General features: G+C 45.7%; 1 protein-coding gene across 1 annotated transcript in view; it reads left to right on the top strand.

Moving 5' to 3' along the window:
• Nucleotides 1–19,300, top strand: part of PEPD (peptidase D) — a 191,230-nt gene that overhangs the window by 75,496 nt on the left and 96,434 nt on the right. The window contains exon 9 of the mRNA XM_081963645.1: nucleotides 838–884. Coding sequence (XP_081819771.1) covers nucleotides 838–884 — 47 coding nt within the window. The remainder of the gene's footprint in view (nucleotides 1–837; nucleotides 885–19,300) is intronic.

The following is a 19,300-nucleotide window of genomic DNA, read 5'->3' on the forward strand; positions in this document are numbered from 1 at the left end:
ATGATTTGATTGCTTAGTTGGTATCCTGGGACTATCACTAAGTGTTGTATCTTATGATTCTTGATGAATGTATTTTTTAAATGTACACCGAGAGCTTATGCACCAAAGACAAATTCCTTGTGTGCCCAATCACACTTGGCCAAAAAAGAATTCTATTCTATTCCATTCCATTCCATTCCATTCCATTCCATTCCATTCTACTGTACTCTACTCTAAATTGTACATGATGGGAAGATTGCAAATGTTGTGGGGTGGGGCTGGCACACGATTAGGATGATCTAACCAAGCACTGTGCAAATCAGTTTAGTTTCCTTATCTCCTGGGCCAACATATGACCTCTTCACACAATGGCAAAACCAGTAACAGGACTAACATTGCAGGGCTTCTTTCCAAGTTGCCTGTTCTTGCAGTGGCTTCTTTAATACAGTCTCCGTGATGCCCTATGGCCCTGGTTGATTTAGATCTATCTGATCTGTGGTTTGACCTATAATTCAGATTTTTGAATTGGACATTGAAGATGTACCAACAGTTGATTCAAAAGATCAAGGGATGAGCTGTCTTGAAAGCTCCTTCTTACTCAGGTCTCTGTTGGGATCTCTGGAACTTAATCACTTCGCTCCTGAGATGCAAATAAGAGTTCTTGTTCTTTTTCTGCTGCTGATAATACTATAATTTTTACCGTAGCTGATGAATATCTTCACCGCTATTCATACCTGTTTACTCCAGGCTTTGTAGCAACCATTATTCCAGGGTAGAGGGACCGTAGCTACTACAGAGCTGTCCTACCTCTGAAGAATGGCCAAATTTCTTACACTAGATCTACTTTTGTGACTATAGGTAATGAAGGCTGTAAAACCTGGCATGAAAGAATATGAGTTGGAGAGGTAAGTGCATTTTTGACATTTATGGCAAGACGGTGGGAAAGCATTTCTAGGTTAACAGGAAATACTGCAGATAAGGGCAAATGGCATTGATTTAATGACAATTATGGGAACTATTTTGAGGTTGTGCGTGGTGTATTACTCTGTTATACAGAAAAGGCATTCCATCAATTCCTTTCATTTTATTAGGTGACAATTGCTTTTAGGTATGTCTTAAAAGCCGCATAATTCTCTTGGCTGGGTTTTATGTAATTTACAGAAACAGTACCTAATAGCTGTTATTAGTGTTTGATGGTGTTCCATAAACCATCTTTTTATAGGTGAGAATATCATGCTTATTCCTGTTACATTGCACAAATATTTATGGTGGCCATAAAATAGTCTGGAGGTTTGTTTCAATCTCTTTTAAAACTGGAGCAAATGTTGCTAGTTCTGCTGATGTATTTCTACTCCAATCTACAGTGTTAGTTTTCCTAATGAAATGGAAGAGCCCCTACCTCGTCTTGGACCACTTGGCTTTACTTCATAGGACGGGTCTGTCTGCAGTCACACTGATGCAGCTTTCATATCCAGCGCATGGTTGCCTTCTTCCCTTTGCCGTGTGCCATATGGCAACGGACTGGTGTATTTTAAGCAGTTAAACAAAACTTAGGTTATGAACATCATGTGTTTTGATTGGCCTCTTTCATTGTGCTAATCCATAGCCAACATTATTTTAAACCACAAGCAGGCCATGTTATCGCCTTAGCATTATGCATTGACCCAGCCATTACTTTGTCCATGACATCTGCATGTATCTGTATATGAATAAAGCACTTGTTTGAGGAAGTGCAAAATATGCATACGTGTGTGTATGACTGAGAGAGGTGGGGGGGGAGGAGGGAGGGAGGGAAGGTAAGGAAGGAAGGAAGGGAAGGAAGGAAGGAAGATCCTAATAGCTCTTAAGAGACAAAAGGGCTGCATGATTTTGAGCAGGTTCTTCCCAGCTTGAGCAAAAGAAAAAGTGTGCCAGTGTGCCAAATATGAGTGTGATTACACAGATGACGAAACACCTACCAGATGCATCTCCTTGCCAGAGGCCTCACTATTGGAAGGATATTACACCAAAGAATTGATATGCACAAACACACACCCGTTTGTTTTGGGGGAGTGATATTCCTGCTTGATGTGTTTCTTGTGAAGGAAGCAATGCGATGTGTTTCTTTGATACTGCAAAGCTAAACCTGCAGCTCTTCTTTTAAGGCCTTTTCTCTTACAGCACCCCTCCCTGAGATACATTTGCCCTCCCCCTCCCCCACATTATTTACAAGAGTCCTGAAAATCTGCCCTTGTTGCACACCCCCTTCCCCACCCCAGGTGTTGGGTTAGAACAGGAGTGTCAAACTCAATTTAATTGAGGGGTACATCAGGGCTGTGGTTGACCTTGTGGGGGGCATGTGTGTATGTGTGACTGACTGGGTGGGTGTGGCCAGCTTGGTATTCACTCAGTATGGCTGACTGGGGGGCATGGCCAGCTTGATGCCACTCCCCAAACTGCTGGCATGTTTCTTCTTTACACTGGGTAGACTGGGCTGAAGCAATTCGGGCTTGCCCCTTACATTTTCCAGCATGGCCCTGTGGGCCGGATCCAACCACATTGCGGGCCGAATGCAGCCCCCAGGTTTCGTGTTTGACACCCCTGGGTTAGAATGAGTTCTCTGTGTTGGATCTCTTCGAACTGAATCACAGACATCTGTGTTTTTAACTGTATTTTAGGATTTATTCTTCTATTCATTCACCCAGAGTTGTTACAGAGGTTGGCAGACTCTTAAATTTAATAGCATTTTTTAAAAAAATGGATTTTCCATTTTACCCCCTGGTACTTTGGAGGCAATCTCTTTGGTTTGGAGCCTTTCAGAAGATTTTATGGCCAACTTAGACGTCATGGAAATTGAGATACCAATCTGTGTTAGAGCTGATTGAGACAAAAAAAAAAGGTTTCCTCAAGGAAGTGAACGCTAGGAGCAGACCTCAGTTCCACAGGTAGCCTTGTGGTCTCTGGGCGGGGCTTCCACACCTGTCCCTTTCAGCTCTCTTCTGATCCACCTTCAACAGAAACGGTCACATCATGGTTGAGATGGGTTTGGGAGACTCAAAGGGTGTGCTTTATTAGGTTTAATTCAAGCATTTGAAGTGGAGACACATGAAAGCATCCCATTTTCTGTTTCCTAAATGAACTTGGTACATGATGTAAAACAGTTGCACCTGATCAAGGACACTCTCCTGACTAAGTGGCCCATGCATGCATGTTGCATCTCTTTGGGCTGTTGTAATGAAGTCTTTGGACGCTACACATGATGTGAATGCAACAGCAAAAGGGTCAAGATGGCAGAAGCAGCAGTCCTTCAGGGTATAAATCAGGGGCGTCAAACTGGTGGCCCATGGTCCGGATGCGTCACACATACGTAGGCCACGCCAAGCCCAGCTCCACGAAGAGAAAAAAACATTGCGATACATCATGTGACAGCAACATGATACCACGAGTTTGACACCCGTGGTATAAATCAAAGGGATCTTTTTAGCTTAGATTCATATACATGGGGGCCAGCCTTCTCTTATGCTAGCTGTCTGTGTGTGTGTGTGTGTGTGTATGTACGCATACGACATTGAATTGGTGTTGATCCCTTTCAACCGCATGGACAAATCCATGCACTTTTCTTGGTAAGGTTTTTCAGAAGTGCTTTGCCATTTCTTCCTCCTTAGGGCTGAAACAGTGACTGGCCCAAGGTTTCACCCAACTGGCTTTGTGCCCCAGATGCAACTAGAACTCCCAGTCCCCTGGTTTCCAGCTTGGTGCCTTTGCGGACTGCTCCAAACGGGCTCTGTGTTAGCCTCTCAAGCTCTAATTATGAATCCTCCTGCTTTGGAGTAGGGGTGCTGGCAAAGCAGGATCATACTGGTTCTAATAATCAGGGAGAATTGGTTGAATATTCGTGCCTCGTTTCTTTGTATTTTCACAGAGCAATCCTTTTGACAGGTTATTGTTGAGGAGTGCATTGTGTTCCCAAACTCATTTGAAAATTTTGCTTAGATTTGGGGGATTTGCTCATTCTCCCCCCCCCCATAATTGCCACTATTTATGTCGTCTTTTCTGATGAGTCCTAAACCATTTTCATGGATCTTAGTAAAAATATTCTTAAGCTGCTACCCGAATGACCATGGTTGCACTTCCTTTTGAGTACAAGCAACCCTCCAGTTCTCACACAGAAGCAGGAATCTCGGGTTACTTTGGCTGCCTTGCAAGCGTTCATCTCCCAAATAGATTTCTTCACGTTGGGGCCCTCAAGGGCCATTTAGTGTTGGTGAGAAAAAGAAGATGAGAATAAATTTGACCTTTCTGAAAATGGCAGTTGGAGTCCGGCCAAGCGTCTCCAAAGAGAGGGGGGCCAAATAGTTGCCTCTCTAAGGCAGGAAGGAAGGTGAAGCACAAAAGTTTGGACATGATTTCTGTGCAAGAGGCCTGGTTTTGGATCATACATGAACAGCGTTCACAATGGCTCCTTCCTTTCTTCAATAAACGCTACTTATTTGAAGTCCCTGGGTTTCTCGCCATCTTATAATGGTTCATTATTTGCCTGCAGGGTGAGCTTGGCACAAAGTAAAGGATGGGGAAGATGGGAGAGAGCTGACGGCCAAACGTTGGCAGGCGTTTGTCAAGTCCTTCACACCAGGGGTCTCCAACCTTGGCAACTTTATGACTTGTGGACTTCAACTCTGGGAAGTTGAAGTCCACAAGTCTTAAAGTTACCAAGGTTGGAGACCCCCTGGTGTGAAGGACTTGGAGAAGGTCTGCTCCGTTTCTTTTCCCCCTCATTGGTTCCTTTGCTGAGCGTCTGCCACCTGGAGACCAAACCCAGCCGATGGAATTCACCACAACTCTTTGTGACACTGTGGCACAGCGAAATCCTCCGAGATCCCTTCTGAGATGATTGCTCTTTCTATTATAGACTCTGAAACCTTGTTGGGGAAGAAGCCCACAATACGCTGCGTCGTTAAATTGCCATAAATAACAGCCAATCAATAGAAGAGACGGATGTCACAAAGCTGAACTGGGTGTGCAAATAGTCCTCATTTATTAAATGCTATTTTTTTTCAGGTTGTGTTAGGGAAAGGTTTGCTTGGCTGTTAGAGTGACGAATTGGCTGCCTTTGCACAATGCATTTTTTTTAAAAAAGTAGCAACTGTGTTCAGCCATTTTCTGTTTTTGCACAGTGAATCGTTCAGGTTTGGTTTGCACATGCTAACCTTCAAAAGTCTTATTAGTAGCCAGGATAAATTTAATAAGTTTGGAATAATGCTCAAATGAGCCCACTTATTGAAATGCGTGTGAATATTAGTAGCTCGTATTGGCAGGTAGGCTGTTGGTTTGAGCTCCAAGCTTGGCAATTTGGTTGTGTCACCATTCGAGGAGACATTGTCAGTGCGCTTTAAATTGCGCAATTCAATTCAACATGCACTGACGATGTCTCCTCAAATGGCGACAAAGCGTTTGCAACGAAACTGTCAAGCTGGGAACTCAAACCAACAGCCTAAGTCTACTTACGTGTGTTAATTTAACAAAACAAGGTTTCTCAACCTTGGGAAGAAGGGAGGGAGGAAAAGGAGGGGAGGAAGGAACAGGAGGGGAGGAAAGAAGGAAGAAAAAGAGGGAGGAATGGAAGGAAGGAAGGGAAGAAGGGAGAGAGGAAGGGAATCGAAGGGAGGAGGGAAGATTTCTGATGCTCCCTGCCAGATTCCCACAATGAAACTCATTGGGGAAACCAGCAGGAAGTCAGAAGTTGCTCCTGCTCCCATGGCTTTTTTTGCTTGCCTTCTGCTTCTCTGTTTCGGTAAGGAAATCTCTCTGAAACGATGACCCCGTGGGCACGATTGCAGGTATTTATCGAAAGCCAAAGCCTATACCTGTGCAGATGTAGGGCAGTGGCACCATTTGCGTCACAAGCAGATGCTCCTAGTTTGGTGCCCCGGTTCCTATAACCTGCTAAACCACAATCTATCCACCTCCGTTCTTTAAGTAACTGGTTGTGCAGCGTTACTTTTATTTTACCACCACTGTGGTCCTTAGATCACCCACCCAGACAGGAATTGGAAAATCAGCTAGGTAAGAGTAGGGAGAGAGTAGAGTTCTAAGTAGTCCCTTTGTATCTGAATTGAGAGAAAATAGGAGCTGGAGGAGCTGGGTAGTAAGAAATGGCACAGAAAGGGAGCGGCCACTGAAACACCCCTCAACACACACACACACACACACACTTTAGTGTGGCTATTACTCTGAGGCAGAAGGGAGTGAATCATCCCCAGCTCTTGATGCAGAACAGATGGGTTCACCTAAGGACAAGCGCGTGAGGCTCCACAGCTCCACAGATGGCGCTATGGTTAGAGTGCAGTACTGCAAGCTACTTCTGCTGACTGCTGGCTGCCTGCAATTTGGCAGTTTGAATCTCACCAGGCTCAAGGTTGACTCAGCCTTCCGTCCTTCCGAGGTTGGTAAAATGAGGAGCCAGATTGTTGAGGGAAAGAGGCTGACATTGTAAACCGCTTAGAAAGGGCTGGAAAGCACCGTGAAGGGCTATGTAAGTCTAAGTCTTATTGCCCTCTATCTCTATATCTGTCTGTGTCTGTCTGTCTATCTATCCATCCATCCATCCATCCCTACATCCATCCATCCATCCCTACATCCATCTAAGAGCCGTGGTGGCGTAGTGGTTAAGAATGCAATATTGCAGGCTAACTCTGCCCACTGCCAGGAGTTCGATTCTCACTGGTTCAAGGTTGACTCAGCCGTCCCTCCTTCCGGGGTGGGTAAAATGATCAGCCAGATTGTTGGGGGCAAGAAGCTGACTCTGTAAACCGCTTAGAGAGGGCCGTGAAGCAGTGAGAAGCGGTATATAAGTCAAAGTGCTATTGCTAAGTGCCATTGCTACTCTCAAGCTGTTCAAGGCTTGGCACCTGGCATCCTCCAGCTATCTCAGATCTGCAACTCCCAGAATTCTTAGCCAGTTACTTGGGCATTCCGAGAGTTGCAGTCCAAACATAATTGGATGGCCTCAGGTAGGGGGCCACCAGTTTAGCAATTTGCATTCTTCCGCCTCTGGCATATTTCAATTGTCCTTGGAGAGACTACCCAACGGTAGCTAGGAATCAGAATGATTGATGAAGACAAGCAGCTGAGCCAGTTCAGCTTTTATCCTGTGCTTTGAATCACACCCTGGAAATTAATAAGAGGCACCTTGGCAAACAAGGTGTCAAACAAGCCTCACGCTGCCCAGGGAGCTCTTCCAAGGGGCAGCACTGAAATCTTGGCCCTGCTTAGGGGCAGCATCTCCACTCGACTTGGCTCCTCTCCCACCTTCCAGGGGCAAGGGCCCCCTCCCCCTTTCCAGATAAGGCAAGCTTCAGCCTGAATGCTTCCTTCCCGGCGTCCCCCTTTTTTCAGGTTCCAGGACAAAAGTGCATCCCAGCCTTCTGAAAATCAATAGCCAAAAGAAGAGGCAGGAAGCGGTGAGAGCTCCTTGGTGACTTGTTCAGCACAGCCTGGCTTTGTTGTTCTTCTTTCGCTTTGGATATTGATTGTGTACCTTCCCTTCTGCTGCCGCCCACACAGCATCTTGACAGTTTTGAGAGGTCAGCCGATTCCGCTCATGGCCATCCTGATTCCCCAAACGGGCCTCGGGCGATCAGGCCATCAAATATCGGCTGGCATTACGTTGCCGTATCTCTGGAGCTCTCTTGTGGATGGTGACTCACACCTTTCATTTATTCCATTGTTTTCCTTCAAGGCCGCAACGAGAAAAGGAAGATTGCAGCCATCCAAAAGAGTCTGCATTGTTTTCCTGTCTCTGGTTGTTCTCTGATGCGGGGATTTCTCATCTTTTCAGAGACACTGCTTTTTTGGGGGGGGAGGGGGTGGGGGCTTATTCAGATATTTAACTTTATGGTTTCATTCCGTTTGAGAGTAAACATTTTCATCTTTCAGACAGCCTATTCCAGTGATGGCGAACCTATGGCACGGCTGGCACGCAGAGCCAATTGTCAGGGCACGCGAGGAGCTGCCCTGTGAGCTGGCCAGCGCGCATGTGTGCACTGGCCAGCCGAGTTCACCCTTTTTTAAAGCCATTTTTCGCCCTCCCCAGGCTCCAGAGGCTTTATAGGAACCTGGGGGTGGCGAAAAGAGCCTCCCCTGCCCCCCTGGAGGCCTTCCGGAGGCTTCATGATCTTCCCTGAAGCCTCCGGAGCACAAAAAACTGGTCCTATGGGCAAACTGGAAGTTCGGGAACGGACTTCCGGTTTGCTCGGAGGTTCGTTTTGATTGCTCCGGAGGCTTCAGGGAAGCTTCCTGAAGGTCTCTGAAGCCTTCAGAGCGGAAGTGACTTCCTGTTTGCTCGGAGGGTCATTTTGACTGCTCCCGGGGCTTCAGGGAAGCCTCCTGAAGGTCCCTGAAGCCTCCGGAGGGCTTCCGGGGGGCAGGGAAGGCTGTTTTCGCCCTCCCCATGCTCCTATAAAGCCTCTGGAGCCTGGGGAGGGCGAAAAAAGCATGCAAAAATGGGGGTGGGTCGTGCCTGTAGCTCCATTTTCGGCTGCAACGGCCTCCTGCAACCACCTGCCAGCGAGAATGGAGTTAGGGAGGGCCGCCCGCAGCCCTCCCAAGTTCCTTTTTCCCTGGCAGAGGCACCGCGGACTGTTCCTTCACTGTTTCCAGGGTGGCTCTGTGGGCCAGATCTAAGCACACCGGGGGCCATATCCGGCCCCCGGGCCTTGAGTTTGTCACCCCTATTGTAGACCTAGAGGGGGAGGAGGAGAGGAACTGAGTTAGCAAACTGGGGTTCAGCCAACTCCAAAACAAATGCTAAGGAACACAGAGAAGCCAAGCTGGATCAGTGTTTCACTGTTCAATAAGATTGGGATATCACAGATGTTGATTCCACCTTCTGACAGATGATGGTTTTTGTAGTCCAATGGTCATTGTCACTTCTGAAGGTTTAGGAGGTTCTTGTTCCAGAGAATCTGGTCTGGCTTTCAGTAAGTCCGACATTTGGTTTTCCCCCATTGCTGCTTTTGTGGATGTGTAAGACTTATTAACAGAGACAGGGGTTAGAATTGCAGAATCTGTGTGTATGAAAAAGGTTTGATCTTCTAAACTCCAGATTAAAATCTGGATCCTCTGCAAAGGAGGATCCACAGGCTCAATTTTCTTGACCTCTCTAATACCCCTCCCTTTTTTTTTCCAAATTGTCCCCTCCAGTTCTCAAGCGTTTCAATATAATCCCATCCTTTGGATTCCTCCCCTATGCTATTTAAATGAATCCAAGGTTATTCCACACCTGCTATCACCTCTCTTGCGTGTTATGCAATGTTATGGACAATCATTTCAAGGAGGAGTGACAGTTTAAATCAAAGTCACTCTGTCATTTAAGGAAACAGCTACACTGAGATCCCCCTAAATCAGTTGGGCACCTTGATGTACAATCTGAAGGCAAAGCTGTTGACTGAGGTTGCAGGAGGGTCATATTGTCATAAACATGATCCCGGAGGCGAGGACAATATTAAATGCAAATAATACCAAATAATACCAGCTTCATCCATCCATCCATCCATCCATCCATCCATCCATCCATCCAGTGGTGGGATTCAAATTTTTTTACTACAGATTCTGTGGGTGTGGCTAGGTGGGCATGACAGGGGAAGGATAGCATAAAATGTTCATTCCCTCCCCACTCCAGGGGAAAGTTACTGCAAAATCCCTGTTTCCTCCAGATCACCTGGGACTCGGGAGGCAGAGAATAGATGGGGGCAGGGCCAGTCAGAGGTGGTATTTGCTGGTTCCCCGAACTACTAAAATCTCCGCTACCAGTTTTCCAGAACTGGTCAGAACCTGCCAAATACTACCTCTGCACCCATCCATCCATCCATCCATCCATCCATCCATCCCATCCATCCATCCAGTGAGTGACCTGGGAGCAAACAGAATCAAAACAGAGTGAAAACAATAGCAAATAATTAAATCCTCAACTAAGGTGAGCTTAAATGAAAATGATTTTCTGTCTTTCTTGCTATATTCATGGAACCTGCCATTCAAACCCCTCCCACCCCTTTCCCCCAAAACTAGGCAAACTCTGGGACTCAAACATTACACAGAATTCAATAAGGTGCCATTAATGTTAGCAATTCAAAACCTTGAGAATTGAAAGGCCAACCCTTCCTTAAGACTTCAATAAGGCTTGGAATACTTCTTCCCAGATTCCTTCCCACCTGGACGGGATCAGCTGCCAACAGACTTGCCTTCCATCGTGGGCCAGATTACCCCTCCTCTCCCTTCCGTTCCTTTCCCGGGGCTCCCCAGAATCTCTTACTGGCGTGCCTATTTGCCCATCCCTTATGGGCCATTGCTGCAAATCCAGGTCTCAACATCCTCACGAGTTCCGTCTACTCAAAACCTCTGTGGAAAATAACTCTCTCCTCACAGGTCACGTCAATGAGCTGCTAACAATGAGCCAGATGATGGGTTTTTATAAGAATTGGATTTGATCACAATTACCGAGAACTGGTTTAGTTCCATCCTGGAATGCCCCGTTTCCAATACTCCAGTTCTGTTAGTGTCGTTTCTTCGGTTTTAATGGAATATCGAACATTTACTCTCAGAAATGTCACTCTCGAATGGCGAAGCCTTCAGGTCCAAGCAGAATGAAGCGGATATTGCAAGCTTTAAAATGTCACTCACAGCCACTAAACAGTTCTTAGCAGAATGCATCTGCACCCCTCTACTAAAGCATTTCACTCCCACGGTGCTTCCCCCCCCCCCCGCCCCACTTCTGTGGGTAGTATAACCTCTCTGGCGGCGAAGTGGGATTTCATTTCTAGGATGTCACTGGGGGGCATCACTTAGAAACGGGTGCAAGCTGAGTTTTTGTCCTGCCAGTTTTATAAGATTCTGCTGGTTTTATGAGATCCAAAAATTGCTAATGCCCACAGTGGAAAGCATTAGATGGCGAAGATGGTGGAACTTGCAGAGATGGCTAAATTAACTTCTTTGCAGAGAGAAAACAATATCTACATTTATGGCTAGCTGGAAACCCCTTAATAGGCTTTTTGCGGGTGCATAAAATGGGGGGAAATGCACCTAAGATTTGTGGTTTTGATGATTAAAAAAACCTTGAGTTGTAGAAAAGTATGAGCTTTTTTTTGTAAGAGAGGAAGCGATAACCTTGTAATTATACTTGCATTTGCTTCAAAGGAAATTGAAAGCTGCTTCATTCTGTTTCTCTTTTCTTTTCTCCTTTTTCTTTTAATTAGTTTGTCTTCATTCGTTTCTTCTTCGTAAATTTTAATAGAAATTATACAGAAAAAGAAAGCAAATCTTCCCAAATGAGACAAATAACTTTTCAATAATAGAGAAAGAAAACATCATTATGTCCATCATCTCACTCAGTCATCTAGCGAAGAAAGACCCCTAGCCATTTTTTTCGGCCAAGAGTAGACTTTACTGAAGCTGAAGTGGTTACAGAGGGAGCAAAGCTGGTTCTGGCATTTTCACGCTCAAACGATGCAATTAATTTCCCCCCTTTCCCCAGCTTTCCAGATGGTTACCTTGGTGGAGCCTCTCACGTCTCGGGTGTGGCACAGCGTGGCTTTGATTACCCCCCCTTCTTCCTCCCTATATTCCAATCCTATCTTCCACCATTGCTAATGCCAGGCTGTTAGCCTGTGAATCTTGCATAGCAGAGTAGCAGCTATGACACGCTCCTATGTTAGCAGAGAGGGTCACGTGTGGTTGGACTCCATATTGTCCCAGTAGTGCCATGTGGCAAGCCAGGCTCAGAACCACTAAAGCAGGTGTGTCCAAAGTTGGCAACTTTAAGACTTGTGGACTTCAACTCCCAGAATTCCCCAGCCAGCAGAGCTGGCTGGGGAATTCTGGGAGTTGAAGTCCACAAGTCTTAAAGTTGCCAACTTTGGACACACCTGCACTAAAGTCAACCACGGAGATGGGTGACTGAAGGAGATCTGCTCTCCGTCCAACCTTCACTGGACCACAGAGGGAAAAACCTGTGCAGGGTTTACTTGAGGATGCTGAACTTTTTTTTGTTGAGGCTGCGTTAGCAGAGAGCAAGAAAGTTTTCAGGCAGTGCAGCCACGTGGCTGTTCTTCTAGCATCCCACAGTTTGGAAACAGGGAAGGTGAAGCTGTGACAGCAGATGCAGAGATCACCCCTGCAGGCTTGCCTGTTCAGTTTTAAGGATAGTTTTAATTAGATGATATTAAAATGGGAACGCTGGCAGGCTGCAAATGAAAGCAGCCTCCTCCTGCACAATAATGGTGGCGACAGATACCACCTCTGGATCCAGAAGGGGTCTACGATAACTCACCACAGTCTACGTGCCAGGGTCAACACACCATGGCCAATTCACCACAGCCAACTCGGACAAGTCACTGTGGGGCAATTCAAGAATGGACATGGGCATGGACTAGGCTAGAATTCTTTATTGGCCAAGTGTGATTGGACACACAAGGAATTTGTCTTTGGTATATAAGCTCCCATTGTACATAAAAGCTATCAGTGATAAATCATGATCATAGTCATCATAAAAATACATTCATCACGAATGATAAGATACAACACTTAAATCATTTAAAATAACCAAACATATTTTATTTGTTGTCATTCGTATTTCATTTTATCCCTCCTTAGGATCCATTCTTTAATGATTTTATTCCAATATTTCTTCTATGTTAGTATAACTCTTGCCCCGCAGCGAGTTGGCCATGACGAGTTGGCAAATTGGCTGTGGCAAGTTGTCCCATTTCACCAGAAGGCCTCCTCAGAAAACGAGTGGGGTAGATTGCAGCTCGAGATTCGGCTGGAAGATGTGTCCCCTTCTTGGAAATGGAAAAGGTTGACTTGGTTGGTAGAGGCCAGACTGGGAAGCACCATCCTAAACCAAGGTGGGCAGTCTTGAGTTTCTTCCTCACCCATTCCTGTCTTCCTAGGGTAAGCTGAACTTTCTGTAACAGCTGCTGCATACTTTCTTCAGGACATGTCCATGCTTCTCTACACACAAGGTGTGTGTGTGTGTGTGAGAGAGAGAGGGAGGGAGGGAGGGAGGGAGACTGAGACTAATGGAATCATGGATGGAAACCGATCAAGGAGAGATTCAACCTGGGAATAAGAAGGAATTTTTTTGACAGTGAGAGCAATCAACCCATGGAACAGAAGTTGCCTTCGGAAGTTGTGGGAGCTTCATCACTGGAAGCTTTCAAGAAGAGACTGGACTACCATCTGTTAGAAATGGTGTTGGGCACTGATGGCTAACCTTTTTTGGATCGCGTGCCAAAAGCGGGGGGAGCGCAGGGGGGCGTGTGCAGGCGTGCCCACACCTATAATGCTATGTGCACAATCCCAGCGCACATGAATGTGCGACCCGCCCCCACGCATGCACGCACGACCAGCGCTCCTCCCCCCCACTTTTGGTATGCTTTTTTCGCCCTCCCCAGACTCCAGAGGCTTTCTAGGAGCCTTGGGAGGGCGAAAGCAGCCTCCCCCGTTCCCCATAGATGCCCTCTGGAGGCTTCAGGAGTTTCCTTGAAGGCTCCAGAGGGGAAAAAACGGCCCTACATTTTTGCATGGACAGCTTGTGAAAAATGTCTAGAGGAGTGTTTGGTTTAAGTTGTATAATTTAGTTTGAAGAACTTTGCCTGGTTGCACTGCTTTTGTCGATAGCGTAGTTTAAATGTATGTGTGCATTATGAGCTTAAAATTCTGCATGTACTAATAAGCATAACTAATGAAATTTCCAGTAATTAATTATTTCTCAGGGGCAAAACTCTCCCCTTCGGTGTCTCCTAATGAAACATGAGAAACATGAAAATTAATCTGTCTTATTAAAAATGGTTAAATTAAAAAGCCATTTGTTTTCACTCTATTTATTATGATATTTTCTGAATAGTAAAACATCGCCACAGCTTCTGGGAACATCTGTTCCAAGCTCCTGAAACAAGGTTTGTTTTATATTTTCCCCCTTCAACTTCCTGAACTGGGGCAAACCTTGATTATGCTACAACCTGAAGTTTTATTTTTCCCCCCAGTTCAAAATTACTTCAAAACCCCCTTGTGGTCATGTGCCGTTCGCCCCAAATCTCCCCCTCCCTCCCCCTTAGCCCCATGACCTGTGGATTGGTCCCTCTGGGAGCAATTATTCTTTTTCAGAATTATTCTAACATGCTTTTATTCTAACAAGCTCCAGGTAGTATAAATGTCAGGAGCAAGTTTCCACTTTTGCCTCTTTAAAAGAGCATTTCCATAACTTCTGGCACAGCGAATGTTTTTCTGAGTCAGGCGCAAGGAGAGTGGGACCCGCTTTGACCAGCCAGAGGTCCTTCTGGTCCGTCAGAAAATCCATTTTAGGTAGCAGGAACAATTGCCTTGCTGCCCACCTTGCCTTGTGGGCTCGAATGGGAAAAGTTGTGTCTGTGTGGAGCTTGCTGTACAACCCTCCTGCTGACTTGTGGCTTGGAGAGTTGTGCACCTGGAGAGTTGCAGTCGGTTTATTTTTGCTGACAAGCATGAAACTTTGTTTTTTTGAAAAGCTTTTTATTTTTTGTTCTCTATATTCAATTATAGGTACACATTCACATCGTTGTTATTCTTTTTTTACATTCGTCGTTCTTATACATTTGTCATTCCATTTACAGGGTTATAACACACCATTTGGTTGCTTTGTTTACCATCCCTCGTCCGTTTTGACACCACCTTCTTTTCCCTTTCTTTTCTCCCTCCTTCCCTTCTCTACTTCCTTCCTTCCTCTCTCCTTTTCCTTCCTTCTTCCCTTCCTTCTCCCCTACTCCTCTCTTTCTCTTCCCCTTCCTACCCTCTCTCCTTCTCCCTTTCCATCTCCCTCTCCTCACCTCTATCTTTCTTCCCTCCTCTTCCTCTCCTCTCTCTTCCTTTCTTTTTCTATTGTTGTAGGTGTCTCTTCCAGCTCTTAATTTTTATTTTCTTGGGGTGGTATTTCTGCAAACCCAAAAATAGTTGAATATCATTTCTTGCTCCCTTTCCTTCTCAAATCTATCCTGATTATGTTTCCCCCCCCCACACCTTTGTATCTTACTTTTGAATATATAGTTATATATTATTATTTTCTTCCCTATTTTCCCCCCTCTTCCCCACCTTTTCTACTTAATGGCGTATCGCCTGGGTTCCATATCTTCCCCTTACTTTCTTTTCTGTCTGTCTTTTTCTAACCATCCATAAAATCTTCCCCATGTCTTGAAGTACACTGATTCCTCTTTATCCTTTATTTTCATTGTCAACCTATTCATCTCTGCACAGTCTAGATTTTTTTTTATTATCTCCTCTACTGTTGGTACCTTATTTAATTTCCAATTTTGAGCAAATACAATTTTGAACTTTTTAAAAACATTACTGCAACCAGCATCATCCGCAGGCTATGGCGAAAAAGTCAAGATGGTAGCCGCATTAGTGCAATTGAAGATCATAAGGCTCCTTGGAAGATGCTTTTGTGTGTGCAACAGCGAGGGGAGCTCCATTCCAACTCCTTCATTCATTCTGGGGACTCAGCAGGATGGTAAATATCAGTTGACTGTGTTGCCATCTGCAAGTTTCCCATGTTTTAGACTCGTACACCTTTGATTACAAATATTTTCTTCTATTGAATCTTTTTCCTTCGCAATTTGAGTAACAGAATAACAGAGTTGGAAGGGACCTTGGAGCGCTTCTAATCCAGACCCCTGCTCAAGCAGTCCAATCTCTTACAAACCTCCTGTGATGGAGTACTCACAACTTTGGAAGGCAAGTCATTCCACTGGTTAATTGTTCTCATTGTCGGGAAATTCCTCCTAAGTTGCTTCTCTCCTTGATTATTTCCATCCGTTGCTTCTTGTCCTGCCTTCTGGTACTTTGAAAAACAGTTTGACTCCCTCTTCTTTATGGCAACACTGCTATCATGTCACCTCGTCCTTCTTTATATCAAAGTAGACGTACCCAATTCCAGCAATGGTTCTTCATATGTTTTAGCCTCCCAACCCCTTACCATCTTTGTTGTGCTTCTCTGCACTCTTTCCAGAGTCTTAACATCTTTTTTATATGGTGGTGACCCAAACTCAATGCGGTATTCCAAGTGTGGTCTTACTAAGGCTTTATAGAGTAGTATTTAGACTTCACGTGATCTTGATTCTATCCCTCTGTTGATGCAGCCTAGAACTGTGTTGGCTTTTTTGGCAGCTGCTGCCCACGGCTGGCTCCTATTTAAATGGTTGCCCACTAGGACTCCAAGATCCCTCTCTGTTGACCCAAGTACCATCTCTATTATATCTGTGCATTTGGGTTTTCTTGCCTAAGTGTAAAACCTTACTTTTTTTCACGGGTGAATTTCGTCTTTTTAGTTAGAGCCCAATGTTCAAATCCGTCAAGAGTAAGTATGGTTGACTAGTATTTATGTATATGGCCTACCAGTCTTTAGAAAAGAGTAAAGCATAAACTGTAATGGAAATTCCGAAATAAAAAAAAAGAGAGAAAAGCTGTTCATGGAAATACTTTTGGATTAGGATGAGCAAAATAGTGTGTGCAGCTTGCAAGAAAAACGGAAGGGAAAGGATTGGAGGGAAGCAGAGAACGGTGGAGTCCTGGGGTGGAGGTGAATGAAATGCAAAATAATATTCATTAGAGCTACCAAACACCCGTATCAGTGGCTAGTGATGAAAGGGTGAGAGGTGAGTTGTTTTGCGCCCAGCGTGGCTTCAGATTGAAACATCACAGGGGGGTCCTTTCCCTTAGTGGCTGCATTTTCCTTGAGATGACAGTAATGGTAATGCATTTCCTCTCACCCCACACCCCCGCCAGTAAATAAGTATTGGTTAAATCCTTTGAGGGCTCTTTGGCAACCCCAAGGGGGAATGCACCCACCAATTCCTCCCCTTCTGTTTTAGGAAGCTTCTGTGTTGTTTTTCCCTCCTCCTCCTCCTTTCCATCTCCTCCTCCTCCTTTTCCTCCTCTTTCTCTTTCTCCTTCTCCTTCTCTTTTTCCTCCTCCTCCTCCTCTTCCTCCTCTTCCTCCTCCTCCTCCTTTCCATTTCCTCCTCTTTCTCCTCCTCTTCTTCCTCCTCCTCCTCCTCCTCCTCCTCTTCCTCCTCCTCCTCCTCCTCCTCCTCCTCCTCCTCCTCCTCCTCCTCCTCCTCCTCCTCCTCCTCCTCCTCCCTGTCAGCAGAGAATGGAGAAAGGGATTGCTTTGCATTGACCTTTCTGCCTGCGGGAACATCAACAAATCTGTTTTGTATTTGACAGGTTCTGGGGAGAAACTATTCTGTCATGGCTGGTTTTGTCTTATTCATCGAATGCTGTTGAATGAAATCTTTTTCCGTGGTTAGTGTTTTTAATTTTTTGAAAAATGTTTCAGGTCTTCTCAACCAGAATTGCTAGACCTGAAATTGGTCCAGTTTCTTTCATAGAACGTTTCATTTAGGGCAGGGGTGTCAAACTCGATTTCATTGAGGGCTGGATCAGCATTGTGATTGTCCTCCGGGGGGGGGGGCTGGGGAGGAGGGGCGTGGCCAGGGTGGTTGTGGCTGACTGGGCTTGGCCTGGAGGCGTGGCCAGCTTGACATCGCTCGTGTGGGTGGTGCCTGTGGGTCCAGGCGGGATTGGAGAGGGAAACCAGGGTTCTCCAGTGGGTGGGGTGGTGGGCGGGAGGCTCATCCCGCAGGATGGCGTGGGCTGGGCCGAAGTGATGTGGGCCGGGCCCAGTGGTGGGTTGCAGGCGGTACGCCCCATTACAGGCGTACCAGAGCCAGCCTGGAGCACTGGATACCGTTCTGGTACGGTGCTCCGGAGGGCCCACCCGCCCACCCAAACTCCTGTGTTTTAAGGCTTCTGCTCTTCTGCGCACATGCACTGCACATACAATGCCTGCACGACACTCCGCGGAGCATCGCGGAGGCACTAAGATGCATGCGCACGCTGCGCGCTTCCATGAGGATGCCGCTGGGCCCGTTCCAACCGTACCAGTTGGAACGGGATTTGAAACCCACCACTGGCCAGGCCCTCACAGCTTTCAGGATGGATCCAACCACATTGCGATCTGGATTTGGCCTGCGGGCCTTGAGTTTGACACCCCAGATTTAGGGAAAGGGGAGAGGAGTTCGGAAAAACAGAGCAAGGGGAAAAAAGTGCAGGCAATCCTCAACTTACAAGCAGTTCACTTAGTGACCATTCAGAGTTGCAATGGCATTGACAAAAGGGACTTACGACCATTGCAGCATCCCCATAGTTCCATGATGAAAGTTCATGTGCTTGGCAGCTGACTCGTATTTATTGCAGTGTCCCCTTTTGCGACCTTCTGAAGGGCAAAGTCAAGGGGGAAGCCGGATTCACTTAGCAACCGTATTACTAACTTATCAATGCAGTGATTCACTTAGCAACTGTGGCAAGGAAGGTTGTGAAATGGGACAAAAATTCACTTAACAAATTGCTTCACTGAGCAACAAAAATCTGGGGCTCCATTGTGGTCGTAAGTTGAGGACTACCTGTACTTTTCCTTTCCTCTTTGAGAGAGACGCCATGTGAACTAAAGACACACATCCCAACGGTGTCATCTGACAGTTTTTAATTGCAGTCTTTAAGTAGATCATATTCATTGTTCAGTCTCCAGAGCGATCTTGAAAGCACATCCTGAAGCAGAAATCAATGCTAACTTTGTATTCATTGTTTCCTTGCGGTCTTCAGTTAATTTTTTATTGTCCTGATCTGTATATTACCAGTCAAGCAATCAGGGCATCTCCCAGCCAGCTTGGCAAATGGAGTCAACTCTCTTCAACTATCCCTAATCGTATTTTACAACAATTGACATTTAAATCAAATTATTCAGCGATGAAATTCTCCTATAATTAAATTAAGAGTCTACTTCTCCCCGTCTCTTCAGAGCTTTTAGGATCCTCCGTTGCTGAGTTGCATGTAGACTTAATTCTTTAAACTCAGATTATGTAGGGACCTGTTGCTCAAGTTATTTTTTAAACTCTGCGTTGTGAAAGGGAAGAACGGGCAATACTCAATGGATGGTGGAAATCTAGTCTGACACCTCTGACAACATACGATGAACGCTTGCAGGAACCGGGCATGGCTAGTCTAGTGAAGAGGAGGACCAGGGAAGACAGGAGAGCAGCCTTCCAATAGTTGAGGGGCTGCCACAGAGAGGAAGGGGTCAAGCTATTCTCCAAAGCCCCTGAAGGGAATAAGGAATAATGGAATAAGGAACAAGGAATAATGGATGGAAACTGATCAAGGAGTGATTCAACCTGGAAATAAGGAGAAATTTCCTCACAATGAGAACAGTCAGCCAATGGAACAGAAGTTGCCTTCAGAGGTTGTGGGAGGCTTTC

This window comes from Natrix helvetica, assembly GCF_964273705.1.
Source record: "Natrix helvetica genome assembly, chromosome: 10".
Lineage (NCBI taxonomy): Eukaryota > Metazoa > Chordata > Lepidosauria > Squamata > Natricidae > Natrix > Natrix helvetica.